General features: G+C 46.4%; 1 protein-coding gene across 1 annotated transcript in view; it reads right to left on the bottom strand.

The window, feature by feature from the left end:
- Positions 1-15,777, bottom strand: part of unc5a (unc-5 netrin receptor A) — a 115,104-nt gene that overhangs the window by 4,723 nt on the left and 94,604 nt on the right. The window contains exons 10-15 of the mRNA XM_076162749.1: positions 14,280-14,367; positions 13,613-13,781; positions 11,296-11,529; positions 3,333-3,482; positions 1,436-1,600; positions 1,059-1,237 (exon numbers count right to left, since the gene is read on the bottom strand). Of these exons, the coding sequence (XP_076018864.1) occupies positions 1,059-1,237; positions 1,436-1,600; positions 3,333-3,482; positions 11,296-11,529; positions 13,613-13,781; positions 14,280-14,367 (985 nt within the window). The remainder of the gene's footprint in view (positions 1-1,058; positions 1,238-1,435; positions 1,601-3,332; positions 3,483-11,295; positions 11,530-13,612; positions 13,782-14,279; positions 14,368-15,777) is intronic.

Below are 15,777 nucleotides of genomic sequence, written 5' to 3'. Positions count from 1 at the left end.
GTTATCAGTCATTACTTTCTACGATATTTATTTCATCAAATGAGGTTTTTTGTTCGCGTTCGCTCGTTCGAGTTTCCAAGCAGCAACTTCAGCACATTCAGTTCTTTACAATGTGTGTAACTTTTCACTGAACATCGGCCACTGCAGCCAGAATTTGTAATTAGGAACTAGGCTGCTTGAAGTTTTATACTTTGATGGCATTATCTTATGGTGACCATACGGGTTTAATGCAGGAGAAGTGTACTTCTATCAAATTCAACTTTTAACTCATCAAATGTGGCTCTAAGTCTCAATTTAGATTCTTTTCCTCTGTGGTGCTTCTGTAGTGGAATAAACGTCCCGACATCATTTGAAACGAGCTGCGTCTTTAAGACCTAAAGGCCCGACTGAACAAGCTTCGACTTGTGTGACGGGAAAACAAAAGGTTATGCTGCCCACGCACGCGTCCCAAATCTCACCGATGGCGCGACAATCGGGAGGCGGGTTCAAACAGGGAGAGACGGCAGGCGAAGGGATGACGTCACCGCTTCCCGCCTCCTCCTCCTCCGCTCACAGGAAATCCATAACGCAAATCCATCTACGTACATCTGCTTTGATAAGAGCGCTGCTGTGTTTGAGGATTCCTTCTATGGTTTTCTGCACGTGGCGGTTTACAAAGTGTGACACTGCCCCTCCCCCCACTTGACGCGTAATAGCGGAGCCTTTGTGCGGCGGCTCTGTCACTTTGCTGTGCGTCTCTTCCCCTCAGTGCTCCACTTTGATCAGCTCGTCGCTCTAGTGTTGCACCTCACTTGGAAATCGCGTTGAAGAAAATGTCTGTCAAATGAATAAATGCATATGTAACATTTCAAATGGATATAAACCTTTAAACAAACTGTGGTCTGGAAAAACTATTTAAGTATGACGAAAAACAAACGCGGCTGGCCCACTTCCACACCTGAGGGATTTGGATGAATAAACTCGGGCTGCTCTTCTGAAGCGTCTTTGTGGAAGTTGTTTGTCCGATGCGCTCGCAGGTATCAGACAATACATTATGGTGTAGCACGGCTCATATTTACCTTTCCAGTTTAAGTCTTTGTGCTAGCATCCTCCAGTCGGCTCCGTTGGGACAAGGGGCATCCAGGCTGCTGCAGATCTTCTGCCTGATGAGGTACGGGATCTGAAAGGCGCTGGGCCCCGCCAGGGCAGTGGCATTACTGTCCATTAGAAGAAACTCAGAGTCCATGACTCGGTTGTCCTGCTTAGAGTGGCACACACACACACACACAGGATGGATGCATGCATCAAACAGTCACATTCAACCATAACTGTGCCAATGCAGCCATGGATTCAAACAAACAACCTTTATCTGACTCCAGTACTGAAGGCAACCAGTTGTCATTCATAAAATATAAATCAAGTAATGATCTGAGCAGGCAGTTATACTGCATGTTACCTTGGCAATGTTAAAGTCGAGGCCAAAGCTCTGGCCCTCCCCCTCCACCTGCCACACACACAGCTGGCAGGTGAGCTCACAGGTGCTGAGGCTGAGCCGCTCCAGGGTGAACGTGCAGTGCAGGTACCGCTGGGATCCGTTCCAGATGTGGTAGAACGGGATCTCCTGCGGAAAAACACGAAGCGCTGTCAGTACTGAGTGTTTGACAACAGGACAGCTGACTAGAACACATCAAGATCATCATTAATTACGCTGACGCCGCCCACCATCAATGGAAAAACGCTGCTAAATATATCTGAGCGAGCAGACTGACAACACTCCAGCTCCAGGGAAACGATGTGCACTTACTGCTGATAGTTTCTTTATGGGGAGTTTGCAGCTGTCTGACTGTCTGAATCCATTACAGGAGCAATCAAACTCTGTGTTTTAGGAGAAAAAGCAGCGTAACTTTCTCTGGCAGGGGAGTATTGTTTTCATTTGCATCCCTTTGTAGATATTAATGTACAAGGCAGTGCAGCCTGAGCTCGGGCTGCAAATGAAGCCGATGCAGCGCTGCAACATCAGAGCTCTGCTTTGAATGGAAGCAGTACTTCATGTCACATATGTAATAGCCTTACAGAGCACTATCACTGCACAGAACTCGCTCCTATCTAGCAAACAGCTGTGGTACCAGGGAGTGTTTGGTAGAATTTATTCATGGCTGACAGTTTCTACATCTCTCTCTCTCTCGCTCTCTGTGTATCTCGCTCTCCGTTGCTCCATATTCATGTCTCATTTGCATATCCCCAGAGAAGCAGAGAGGTAACTCCGACAAAACCAGGGCACACCAACTCCTCACTTCACCCCTGGTTCAACAGCTGACAAAGAACTCATATCAGAGGCGGATTGGGCCCGCAGTGAGGCAGGCTGACCAAACGGGGGCACTGTTACCCAGGCAGACGGAAGAGGGAGGGAGTGGGGTGAGAACAAAAGTCTCCACGGCCCCCAGGGAAGCTACAGGCCTTTTTTGACCGCACTGCTGAGAGGGGAATAACACTTCCAAATGAACAGGCACATTCCAGAGGAATAAGCTTCTGTCCTGGGTGCATTGTTGCTGCCGCTGCTTGCTTGGCACAGCCTGTGTTCTCTTTGGGGACCCGGAGCTCAGTGCTTACATAGTTACAGCCAGAACATTTTCTAGTCCTCTTTGAGCAGCCCTCACCGTGCTGTGTTCGGGCTGCCGTGCATTGGGCTGTGCAGGTGCGGGGAGAGCAAGAGGGGTGGAGAAGGTCCAGGATTCAGGTTGTGAAGTTCCAGATATTTTTGTGCTGTTCTATATTTCATCCCAGCTCCCTTTGAGAGAGCTGCAGCTACTATAATCAATCAGCTCACAGCTCTGGGTTACTGCTAACGCTGGAATATGCACACGTATATACCTGAGGTACTCCAAAAACATGCATGCTATACACACACACACTCCAAAGGCTCCTGAGACTGCAGTAGCTGCACACACTGCTGAGCCCAGAGAGGTTATTGAACAGAGTTCTGCAGTAACAGAAGGAAAAACCTTTGTGTGAATCTTTGACGCGTTCAAGTGAAGCAAAGCTAAAACATGCTTAATTTAAAATCTGATCTCACTCAAACAAACAATTAGAAACAAACCAGGAACCCTTATTACCAATTAAAAGTTTCCCTGAGTGCCATGTAACACTTGAACATACTGTCGGTGCTTTGTTATTTTCCTTGAAGGCTAACCTGGGAAACAACACATTGATTTTAATATGAGCAACAGCGTATATAGCCAAACACATTAGCATGGCCTTTAACTACCGATGCGCAAATCTGACAAATTCAGACAGGCACTTCTATTACATCTCCCCCGTGCCCGCCGCCACCCCCCCGCGGCCCCCCAACACACCTGGTAGCCGGCGAGCAGCTTGCTCCTCCAGTGCGCCTGGGGCATGTCATGGATGGACAGGCGCAGGTTGTGGTAGCTGTCTTTGAAAAGCAGGATGTGGGGCTCGTCGATGAGCCGGCCGCCGAGCTGCCGCTCCATCTGCATCACCTCCTGATGAGAGAGGGAAGACACAACGTGAACAAACGCTCATGTACATGTCGGCGTGTCATCCAGCAGACGCGGGGTTCCATCAAACGGCTAAGCTCAACACACACACACATACATATTTAAACACACCTATACTGTATTGCAGTGTTCACCATGTCCACTTTACTATAATGTCACTTAATTATCACTGCACTCAATTACTTTCATTCTGTCTCTGGACTCAATTCATCAGTCACTGTAATGTGATTAAATTATGACCTTTATGTCATTACTGCCTCAACAACCATATTCATCATGTTCCTTATGTAAATAGTCCATTTTAATTTATTATAGCTCGTTTCTATTCAATTGTGTTCAAGCAATTCTATTTAATTTGTGTTAACCGCCTGTGTGTATTGTCTGCGCATGTGACAATGAGACGTCTTCACTCGTCTTCAATGTTTACTTCTTCATCGCTCACAAACAAAACTGCACATGCTCACCCAAACACAAAGAGGAAACACACACACAGAGACGGAACCATATTGGCACAATGTCACCGGCAAACAAACACTGACGCCGAGGTCGACTTTGAACTGATGAACGCCCCCACACACACACACACACACACACACACACACACACACACACACCCACCCACACACAGGCGCGCATTCACAAACACAGCGAGAGCATGAAGCAGGCATACATCTCAGGTCAGGAGGATACTGTCCCTGCATGAGAGCGCAGCGGGCTGGACGGAGCTGTCTCAACTGCACTTTAATGTCACTACAAGGTTGATCCACCAACTCAGTGTGTGTGTGTGTGTGCGCATGTGTGTGTGTGTCTGGCTTTCAGGAACTGCATTAGCATGCAAATACAGCAGCCACCCAGGCCTACTAGCTACCTGGGCTGTGATGAAGTAAGTGAATGAGCCATTAGTCAACTGCTCATTGTTCTCGCATGGTGAATCTCCTTAATTTCATTTTTGCTTTTGTGCCAGGAGAGATTTGTAAATGCATGCTTAATATTTTAATCTCTGTGGGACTCACTCGGTGGACCATTTGTTGCCATCCAAATGACCATCTGGAATGGGATGATAATGTCGACTGCATTTTCCTCTGATCTATCAATTCATTCTGAGCTGGACGCTGAAGGGCTCCTCAAGAATTTAATACTTTGGATGGCATTGGCATACACTAACTGACGCTCAAGTCAGAGGGCCAGATTACAGAGGAGAGGAGTGGATGTCTGAAATTAGTGCGGCGGTGTGGGAAGACCTTGAAAATCAGATGTGTTCTTTTCATCTCTGGGAGGAGAGAAACAAGATGTCAGCAGAGGGAAAGCAGCAAGAATGTGCCTGGGCGTTTAGGAGACACGTCTCAAAGACAACAGCTCCGAGAGAGGAAGCTGTGTGTGTAGAGCGTGTGTGTGGATAATGGCCATATGTTGGAGAGTGCTGCATGCCAGCGTGGTTGCCCGTGGTATGATTTCCGCAAAGATATTTAATTAAGATGGAGAACGGCAGTAATTTCTATCCGCACAACACTGATTCAATTTTCTGCACTCTTTCCCTGGAATGGGGCAGACCGATTCCAATTATAATAGAAAGGAGGACGTTAATTATCCGTTTGGAATCTCTACCTGCTTCTGTGACTTGATGCGATCACACTGTATCGCGCGGCGCTGAATGAGCACTTACCCCCGCGTTGGCTAATTCCTGTTTTTCTTAGCGCGGATCCTCCCGTTTCTATAGATACGGCCTCCCTTGTGGTCGTCTGTCTTGATTACATTCGCCTCGCTAATGGCGAAGAACGTTTAACACAGTGATCACCGTGTTCATCTGCGTACGTGGTTATCTGGCAATTTCGCCTCGCCTCGCCGTGCCACGCCGCCATGCTAAAGCCTTTGTGTTTCTATCCAGCCCGCTAACTGAGACTGGAAAGGTCAGACAATGGTTCTGAATCAAAGCGTTGAGGTCTAATGAGTTAATAACAGAGGGCAGTGCATTCTCCACAGAATTAAAAGCTCTCTGTTATTATGCCTCTTACACTGACAAAAGGCACATTATGGGGGTTTCCAGAGAGGTTCATTTAACACAGTTCTTAAGCACAATTATTCGCTGGGGGTGATTAGCATTGCAAATTGGGACTGGTGGACTTTGATCAGGACTTTGACCTAACAGAAGATCTATACGGCTGGTAGCCAGAGAAAGACTGCAGAATGCCAATTATCTTATTATCAACGTGTAGATCCCACCGTGAATACCAAACTCTCCTGTCTGGAGGCAGGCGGGTTCACAGATAACACGGTAAGATTACCATCAAAACACAACACGGACGGCCAGTTAACACGCCAGGCTGCAACGCCACATCCAATGATACGCCTGTGAATGTGTCTATATACTGTGTTGTCCTGCTTGTACTGCATGTATAATATTTGTTTGTGAGCACCTGTGTGTGTGTTGGTGTGTGTTTGTGCGCAGGAATCCAGCATATGTTCCGGACCGAGAGAATAATGGGCCTCTTTACGCCCCATTATCCCGTTAACAAATGACAGTGTGAGGCCGCTAATAGATGAGAAGCTAAATTTGACCGTATTATTTATTCTTTCACGAGGGCAACAATGCAAGGTTTGAATTAGTTTATCCGATCGCATATTAATCACACACGCCAAACTAAATTGTGTTTCCATTAACTAAAGATAAAACGCGCGGCTCTCTTAGACATTGTGACCCTTTACAACAGCAGGAACATTAAGATGCATGAGCAGGACAAGAAGTCCGAGTACTGCAGGAGAAAAAACCCCTTCTGTTCTGACGGAATTAAAGATAGCCTGTGGTGTGTGTGAAGACTGTGAATTTCGAGTCAGGCGGTGCCAAGACCACCCCCTGACATTCAATGAGGCCGGCTAAAGAGAGCGAGAGCGAGCATGAGAGAGTAAAAAGAGCAAGAGAGAGCAGAGACGGAGGCAGCTTAACATTTGTGTCTTCAGGTCACACGAGTGGCCAGCTTTAGTAGGAGAGATAACAGGATTACTGCAATCACGGCTACAGTTTTCTATGACTTCAACCGCCTTTACAATTCTTGCTCGTCTCTCCCCCCCCCTGCCAGCTCCCCACCGTCGTCTTCATCCTCTCCGCTTAGACCTAAAGATGGAGCTCAAAGCTGGGGCCGGGCTGGACTGGGGCCGGGCTCCACCGGGAAGCTAGACACACTGTGGCTAATCTCTTTGGGCTGGAGCTGACAGAAAGAGGTTAGCGACTGCACTCAACTCTCGCCAACCAAAACCCAACTGTCTGACGCAGAAACATGCAAATCAAAAGTATTAATGGAGGCCTATATAAAAAGGAAACGAGGGAGCTGGAGGCTGGAAATGAAAGTATTTTAATCTCACCCAGTGTTGAACTGTGCTGAGGTCAAGCTTTCCCCCTGTGAGCTGCTGTCTTATAATCTGTTCTAACTAAAGTAACTAACCGATATGGATTATAAACAGCAACTGATTGGTTAATTAGTCAAACCCACAGGGTACATCATCAATAAGATGATAACCGTTTCTGCTCTCTGTAATGTGTAATTCTGATCAATCGTGGCAGCAAACTGGCAATTACTTTCTTAATAATGACCACTAAACTTGATAACAGGGAGGTTCCCCAACTAACTAGAGCATTTGCTGCTGTCTCACATAGCCGAGCCACTTTGTCTCACTACGCTGAGAGTTGCCAGCATCCCTTGCTAGCTATGAACTAACTTTCCCTCCTGTGGTATTGATGCTACCTAACAAAAATACATGTCAGGTTTTCACACTGAAAAGAGTCAAAACCCGAAAGACGTCAAGCTCACTGTGTTGCATATCGCAAATTAATAATGGACATTTAATTTCACTTTAACCCCTGAAGGGCTGCTTCTATGTAGCTAGCTAGCAGGACATGACTCAGCTGCCTTTGTTTATGTAGCAGCATGGTTGCTAACCTAGCACAGAGTCAGAAAATGGGACTACTCAACGGGGGAGCTTGTAATAAATAATAACTTAAATTAATATACTGTAAGGTATAATGTATGTCTTTGGTATGTAATAGTATAAAAAGCTGTAGTGCTACCCGCTGCCAAGGCATTATCCCTTAACATTATACGTTCAATAAAACGTGCGTTGATAGGAATAATCCATTTTTAGTTGTGCTCTTTTCAGGTAAATGTATTTATTTATAGAGAGTAGCTGGGCTATGTGGCTCCGTAAATCTGTGTATTTGTCAGCGCGGTGCGACAGGCTTTTCCTCTCTGACTGAGAGTCTATCAGTCTGGGCTCCAGTGGCCGTGCCCGCTACAGTCAACTCTGATTAATAACTACAAATAGAAGGGACTTGTCTGCTCGCTTATAAATGGGAACTGTGTTTGTTAGGGAAAAGATGTGCACTCTGCCTGATAAATCATAGAGCGGAGTAGAGGAAAACACGAGGACACAGAAATGTAATATGGAAACAATTTCTCAGCTGAGCTCGGTGATAAAGCAGACTGTCCTGTTTAACTTAATGCCACGAATTACTGCTTTTCCACCCCCCCTCACAGTAACGACACAGATGGAAGGGATTGTTTGTATTTTACTCTTTACAAACTATGTTTCCTCTCTCCGATACATTAAAGAATCACATTTAAAACAAGGACAGCATAATTGTGGCATTCTGCTTAGGAGCGAGTGAGCACACGTCACTGTTGGAGAACATAAACAGTTTACGAGGCCTTTAAACACAATTAAGAATCCTAGCTTGAGGTCAAATACTGTAAAAAGAATTCAGGAGCCACTGTTAAAGCAGCTGAGTACATCCATTAAACACCTATTTAACAGAAGATACAGGTTTACAATTAAGAGACAGAGGCTGAAAAGGTTGGCCTCATTACATGAATTATGATAAAGGATTTGTTTTACAATACACGTCAATAAAATGTCTTTATAATGTATAAAATAAATTTAAAAAGAACTAAATAATTCATTACAAACTCCACTGCGTCAGTATTTCTGATGTACCCTCAAGTAGCACAGCGCTCAATAACAGAGGAACAGAGCTGCGATTGAACCCCGTAAAAAATAAATCTGACAGAAAGTGGGCGGTTTATAAATCATTGTGCATGTTTTCACTGTGAGACATCGACCAACAACTGAGCACTTATAAAACACAGACATGTGGGAGTAAAGGGTGAACATTTAGCCATCAAAATACGCGGGTATATTTTGTTTCTGATCCGGCATATTATGCATTATGCAGAGCCGGGAAGCGTCTTATACTTCACACTGAAATCTGACTGAAAGGGCTCTGTGCTAAATTAACAGAGGAAACTCCACCGTATTTAAGTCCAAAAACCAAGGAACCTTTGTCAGGCACCCTTCCAGTTTAATTAGTCGTTGGTTTTATGTCTACCTCTGTTCTGAGCTGGAGTCTCGGTTCACTGCAGGTGTTTCAATCAGTCGGGGGATGGCAGAACATCAGTGATGATCTCCCCGAGGTCTAGCTGGGAACAGCAAAGTGCACAGCCAGGGTGCTACAGAACGCCGATCGTGTCTCTGCTGCTGCGCCAGCTTTGGCTGGGCCCATCAAGAGCGGGACACACATTAAATATTAACTTAATTGGTCCCGGCAGAGCACGGCTAACATACGGCAAGCATCAGACGGAAATGTCACCGTTTCCCCAGAGTCCCTGCACACTCAGGATCAAAGACAATAACATTGGTTCTAATCTGCTTTAATTGGGAGATGAGAGATTGCATGGTACAGCTAGTCTAAGTGTATGTGTATTTGTCAGAGAGTACAATATATATGGATGTCAGTCTTGCTGACTTGTCTGACAGTCTTGCTGAAGCTTGTCAGAACAAACTGACAGCTAGCAGTGAGACTGAGGAAAAAACCCCAAGCTCCCCTTTAGATTCCTCAATTGCTGAACAGCCGAAAGGCAAGGCAGCAAAACGCTGTCACTTTCTCCATCAGAAATTGAACTCTTTACTCACATTAATGCATGCAAAACTTTCCTGACTGGAAAAGGTTGCGTAAGGATCAGGATGCAAAGCTTCACCAAAACAGAAAAATAATTCCTGTGCCACACCACCGTGCCACCAACTGCTTCCCCACCACCGTTACACACGGCGGTTAACTCTAATGGCAGCCATAGTGAAAGTCTAATCATAAATGGTGCATTTTAAAGATAGTGATTAGTGATTAGGCAGGATCTCTCCAGGGAAGTTTAATCTCCGCTCAAAGTGGTTAATGTACTTGCTAAATGAACTGCTCCCTTCATAATAGCACCAAGAGCAGTGTGAAGTCGAGATTACTAAACAGCGTGGGCCACGTTCTAAATCACTCACTTAAAACTACAAAACCCTGGAGACACCGTGGCTTACCACAGGACCAGGTTGTGAGAGAGACTGAGAGCTAATGCACTCAAGGGCGTCAAGGGAGCCGCAGAGTGTGGCAGCACAAGTGCTGGAGTCAACAAGCTCAGATGTCCTTTTTCCTGGCTCATAGAGTGGGAGACCAGCAGAGCAAGAGCTGGGTGGGGGGGAGGAAAAAGAGAGAGAGACAGAGAGAGACAGAGAGCAAGTGAGAGAGAGAGAGAGTTTTTGTGTACTGCAGCCTTCTTGCTTTCAACACAGGACTTACAAGGTCGTTTCAGCAGTGACATTGAAGCAAAACATCTGATGATCTGAATTTATAAAGAGAGCTCATCATTACTACCAAGTAAACAAAAGTGATGATACCCATCTGGGAAAAATATTCTTCCTCTGCGGGGGTGAATCGTTTGTATAAATGTTTACTGCTCATATGCTACATTTTTCATATATTTATACATGCATCAGAACACAATTAGATGTCAGCTTGCAATTTCCCTAAGTGCGCCTCCTCTCAGACAGCAGTTGTCAGAAACAGAATTCAGCAGGGGCAGAAGTGAGGCTGACGGAACCTAAAAAAAAAGTCTATCCCTCGACATATCTCAGAGTGCTAAATTAAGTCCAAGTCGGAGCTTCGGTTGTTTATTTCTCACTGCCACCCGTAGATTGTGTGGGTGGGCACTCCTCTGTATAAGCGGGTCAGTCATTGTGTCGGGCAAAAAGTGGACTTGAGTGGGAAGTGGCACTTGTGGCTGTGGGCGGTGTCAGAGGAACAGTGGAGCTCTGGGGGGGGATGGAGGGGAGGGAGGGAGAGGGAGAGGGAAGGAGAGAGAGAGAGGGAGAGAGAGCATCGGCTCGCTGGGAAAGGATTGGGACAGGCTCTCCTTTTAATTTACTAATTAACCATGCAAATGAAATCTTAACAGGCTACTCAGAGGCAGTCCTCGGGGGAGGGAAGCAGGCATTAGTGCTTGATTACACTCTGTCCGTGTGGAGAGCAGGAAACAGAAGGGAAATATGGTGCTGAGCTACGTGAAGGGAAACTTCTCGGGCCCATGGCAAGCCAAGCAGAACTGAATGAGACATCCCTGCATGAAACCCACACACACAGAGAGACACACAAGCACACACACAGACACACGTTCACTGTTTACCAGTATTAAGCCGGACATATGCATTGTTTCGATATGCATGGGGAGGGAACATCGGCTCCACAAATCCCACACCCTTGAAGTGCACATGGTGTAATCAGCCCTGCAATATTGTTCAATTTGCCATGGCTACGCCTAACTCCTACATGTCTGCAACCATTTCTACTAACCTTCCAATGTGACAGACAACGCTATTATGCATAATAGCCTGTCGATCACGCAGCTGATGCGAAACCGCTCCACTCTTGCAATTTCAAGCACCCTGCCAACCAAACAGAGTAACAGCCAGCACTGCATTTGTCACAATTTACCTTGAAGACGTCCTGCGTGTCGTCCATGCAGTAGACCCTGATGTTGTACTCCAGCGTGGAGCAGTAGGCGTCGGAGAAGAGCACCAGCCTCAGGCGCTTGGCAGCGCCCATGTGGAGTGACTCTCCCACCAGGGCGAAGCTGCCCAGCTGCTCCGCGAACAGCCGACACGTCTCGGCCTCCAGTTGGCAGTAATAGGGCTCCGACACCAGCTCCTCCCCCATCAGCAGGACGTCCTGAAGGAGGTGGCAGGGGGCAAAAACAAGGTGCGGATACAAGGTCAGGCACCCAATTTATGTAGGGAGGCAGGGGTAATGCGTTTTCCCGGGTGTTAGATGTGTGTGCGTGGGTGTGTGTGTGTTGGTGAAAGGGTTGTCAGGAGGGTAGTTTGAGGGCAGTTTCAAAGCATCAAGCTGTATTTCACCTGAGGTATGACAAAGGAAAACCAAAGCTAAAGCTCTGTTATACACAAGCATCTTAGTAACAATTTCGACCAGAACAAAGGAATACTTTGTTCTTGCTTCATATTCCCTTTTCACTGCAGCATGCTTACTCCAATCTGACATATAGACACACAAAGACACACATCCTATAGAACACTATCAATTTAGTTAATAATGCATGAACGAGGTGCTCGATTGACATGAAAGGAGACTCCCATAGATTCCTGGCAAGAATAGATGGTGCTGGAGAAAGGAAAGACTGTAGAAATACAGCAAATATTGGATTATTGGGATTTCCTTCTGCCTCTTTCTGATCTGTTTGGGAAAAAAAAGGTAGAAGCCAATTTTCCCAGTATACCTGCACAATAACACACAGCAGCTGCCTGGTGGAGCAAAGTGCTAAGCATTAATTGGCACAGATGGGACCGGGACAGAATTGAACACGTGAGAGAAGCAGCCTCTCACGTCACTAAAGCTTTTAATACGTGTTATCAGCTCTAATAAACATGATCTCCTTGTAAAAGTATCACATCCCATCGCAAGGAGGCGGATAGGAAGAGAGGGGGAGGGGTGAGTGAGGAGTTTTATGAGACAGCTAATATCATGGGGACAAATTGGACTGGCGGTTTCCCTAAAATCCCATCACGCCAATTCACTGACTCTCCCCATTAACCAATCAAGCTGAAGAGAGCACTCAGGAGCTCCAGCAGCAAACCTCCGAGATCGATTCAACCCGACACCAGCTCGATCAATAGAATTATTATCGACACGAATCTTTTCCTATGCAACCACACCGCAGTCTTACTTTTATGTCTTCTTGGAGTGGAGCGCGGCGCGAGGTGGCTCAATTACGCGGCCGCACGCTCGCTCACTCGAGCAATTTATTTCCGTCCTTGTGCTTTTCCAAGTCTTTTCTTTCAGCCATCTATTTTCATCTTCTTCCTTTTGTTTTTCCTCTTCATACTTGGGCTGGTCATATTTTTCAATCTAGCTCTCTCTCTGATCGTTCTTCTACATGTTGCTTAACTTAATCTACTTTGCTACTTTTATTCCTTTTATTCCTTTCATTCTTTCTCTCTCTCTCTCATTCCGTTGTCCACCTGGCACTCCTCCCTGTGGTGGCCGCGGAGGCAGGTCCGCTGGGCTATATTTGGGCCGGCCGATGATTAAAAGTGCTGGTCTAACCTCTGCCTCAGACAGGCCAATCCATCCCACAGACACCCCACCTCCACCACACACGGGGAGGCTGAATAATTTATGCACAATATCGAACATGAAAGAAGACCTACTAACACTCCAAAGCCCACCAGCACCCTTTGCAATCTCTCTGGATTGGTGAGATGAGTATACTGCCTCAAAACGCATTTGTTTGCTTGGGCAGGAGTGCACGTGAGTGTGTGGAAGTGTGTGCGGAGGCTGGTGCTTCCTCCCTATTGGAGTCTTGCAGCGCTGGTTACTTTTGAATTTCATGGACAGAAATGGGAAGGGAACTGGGTAATTGGTAGCCCTGGTCAAAGTGGTCAAGGAGCACTCAGAAGAGTACTTTGAGGATTAGTAATTTGCTTAGAGAATTTCTGTTTTGAGAAATCTGTTGCCTAGCAACCTGAGGAACAGCACGCCAAGTGAACTCAGGCTTTTGTTCCAGCCCAACAGGAACACACCTGGTGGTTAATATATTCCCCACAGAGTCAATGAGAGTTCGGCTATAACTACTTCCAACTATACAGCTTTGAGTGCTTTACAGAGGAAGCTTCCCAGCGACACGGAGCAAATTTCGGCTTTCTTGCAGTGAGTCAGGGAAGACTTAACAAATTCACCGGGTGGCAACTTAATCTTTCTTTAGAGGATCAGTGCAGGAGATATAGTGCCGTCTCACCTCCCAAGCACCCTCGTAGTTCTGCTTCTTGAGGCGGACGGCCCAGTTATCGAGGCATGCGTCAGAGCAGTGGTCCATGCTGAGGATAACCGGCCGGCTCAGGACCACCCCCGGAGGGCCACAACTCACGATGGGGCTGAGCAGGGTCTGGCAGCCGGCCAGGGGTAACCTACATGGAGAGAGGGGAAGGGAGGGAGGGAGGGCGGGAGAGAGAATGAGTTGTGATGGAGCATGAGAGAAGGGCTCTTACTCAGGGTGACATTATTCAGAATTTACAGCTCTGTTGTAAGCAGGATATGATACTGTCACCGCTGCAAATTATCTAGCAGCTGTAACAGGAAGTAATGAAGACCTGCTGAGTGCACTCCACTATTTGGACCAAGTTATGAATACTGAATAATAATGTTACAGAGTCACAGCCTAGTAAGGGAAGCTGAACCTTCTGTGGATAAATCCAGCAAGCCGGATAAACAGTGTTTACCAAACAATTCATTTAACTTAAATACTGCACATCCCGCTAAAAGGGCACGTTATTTATTTACATGCCTCCTCCACAGCACTGGCACACACTCTTAAGCCTTTCCTAATGGAACAGTACAGCATCAAAACAAACAGCCTAGTGGCATCCAGGGAAGCCTGCCAGTTAGGCAGCGTTTAACAGACCCACCTTAAATCTTCCTTCCTCTGAACAGTGAGATAAATCTCATAGATCTTTCCTCTGGGGATGGCCTCAGGAGGAATGAGCAGGCTGATTCCTAATGCAAATAACAACAAAAGGGAGAGAAGAGTGAGACAGGCTCATTTGTTCTGATTGAACAACGCTTTTGTCGCTTCACAAAGGAATCCGGCCGGCTCGATAAAACTGCGTGGCAGCGAAAACAAAAAACAAATCTATTGTGAAGGTCAGAGGCAGCCTCCGTCAGGTACAGTAGATGCAAATCTCTGCACCAGCAGCCGACACGTGGCACACGTCCCCACGGTCAACAATTAGCTGAGACAAAAGCGCACAAGGCAACGCGCTTTAAATGTCCTCTGTCTGCCACCAAGTAGATAAGTGAGGCCGTGCAACAGACCACTCCAGGAAAATTGTGCTTCCCCAAGAGAATGCTGGAATGCACCTCGGAGAATAGCGAGAGAGCGACTGAGGCAGTTTGAGTGTTGCTGCGTTTGTTGTTGTGATTGTCGTGCCAAATTATCCACTTAGAATCCCATTTAAAATGTACTACAAACAGCGACTATGTGACAGCGGACTGTAAAGTTGGTTGTAAAACCATCTGTTTGAATAAGATGAAGGTGTGTGAGCAGGCCCGGCCATGTCTGCATCTATAAACCATGACTTCTTCCACGCATCGAAAAAGTGTGTGAAAATGACAGTGTGTCTCTGGGCGAACGGATGCATGCAAATGTTGTTTTTAGTGTTCGGGGGAGCGAGAACATGGGTGCCAGTGTGCGGCGCAGTCTGCACGCCTTTGACTCAATCCATGCATAGAATATCTGCAAAAGAGATACAGAGGAGCGACAAGGAGAGACGGCAGGGAAGACGGGAGGAGAGGAAAAAAAAAACCTTTTCTCCCTCAAGACACTGGCATCCTGGTACTGTCATCCTTTAATCTGAGCGTGAGAACACACACACACACACACACACACACACACACACACACACACACACACACACACACACACACACACACACACACACACACACACACACACACACACACACACACACACACACCGCTCCAGAGTTATTACATAAACTCCACGCTCAGCTAATGTGAAGTGGTGAAGCAAAAGAGGACTAATGATGGTGGACCTTTGTATACTATCAGACTAATCTAATGGACTATCGATGTTCCCCCAAAATAGGCTCTGACCGTACAGCTGACAGTCGTGGACATTAGCTCGCAAACTCAGCCAGCTCCGTCATAAGCGAGGGGCCCTAATTGGAATAAATTGCTCCAGTTTTCATTCTCAGAATCTAGGGAGCAGTGTGTCGGGTAAACACACTTCACTGCCATCACTGCACTCGTTTGTATTCTTTTTGATGGTTGATGCTACAGTGTGGATGTAGGTTACTGACAGAACATTTGAAATTCAATGTTTTAGATAGTGTAAATGCCGGAAGCGATTATTTTGAATTCATTGAGTTAGAAAAAAAAAACGCA

The sequence above is a fragment of the Genypterus blacodes genome, unplaced genomic scaffold (genome assembly GCF_046128005.1).
Source record: "Genypterus blacodes isolate CSIRO-AG114 ecotype Tasmania unplaced genomic scaffold, CSIRO-AGI_Gbla_v1 ptg000128l_1, whole genome shotgun sequence".
Classification (NCBI taxonomy): Eukaryota; Metazoa; Chordata; class Actinopteri; order Ophidiiformes; family Ophidiidae; genus Genypterus; species Genypterus blacodes.
The sequence above is the reverse complement of the archived record's forward strand: the minus strand, read 5'-3'. Positions and strand labels throughout refer to the sequence as shown.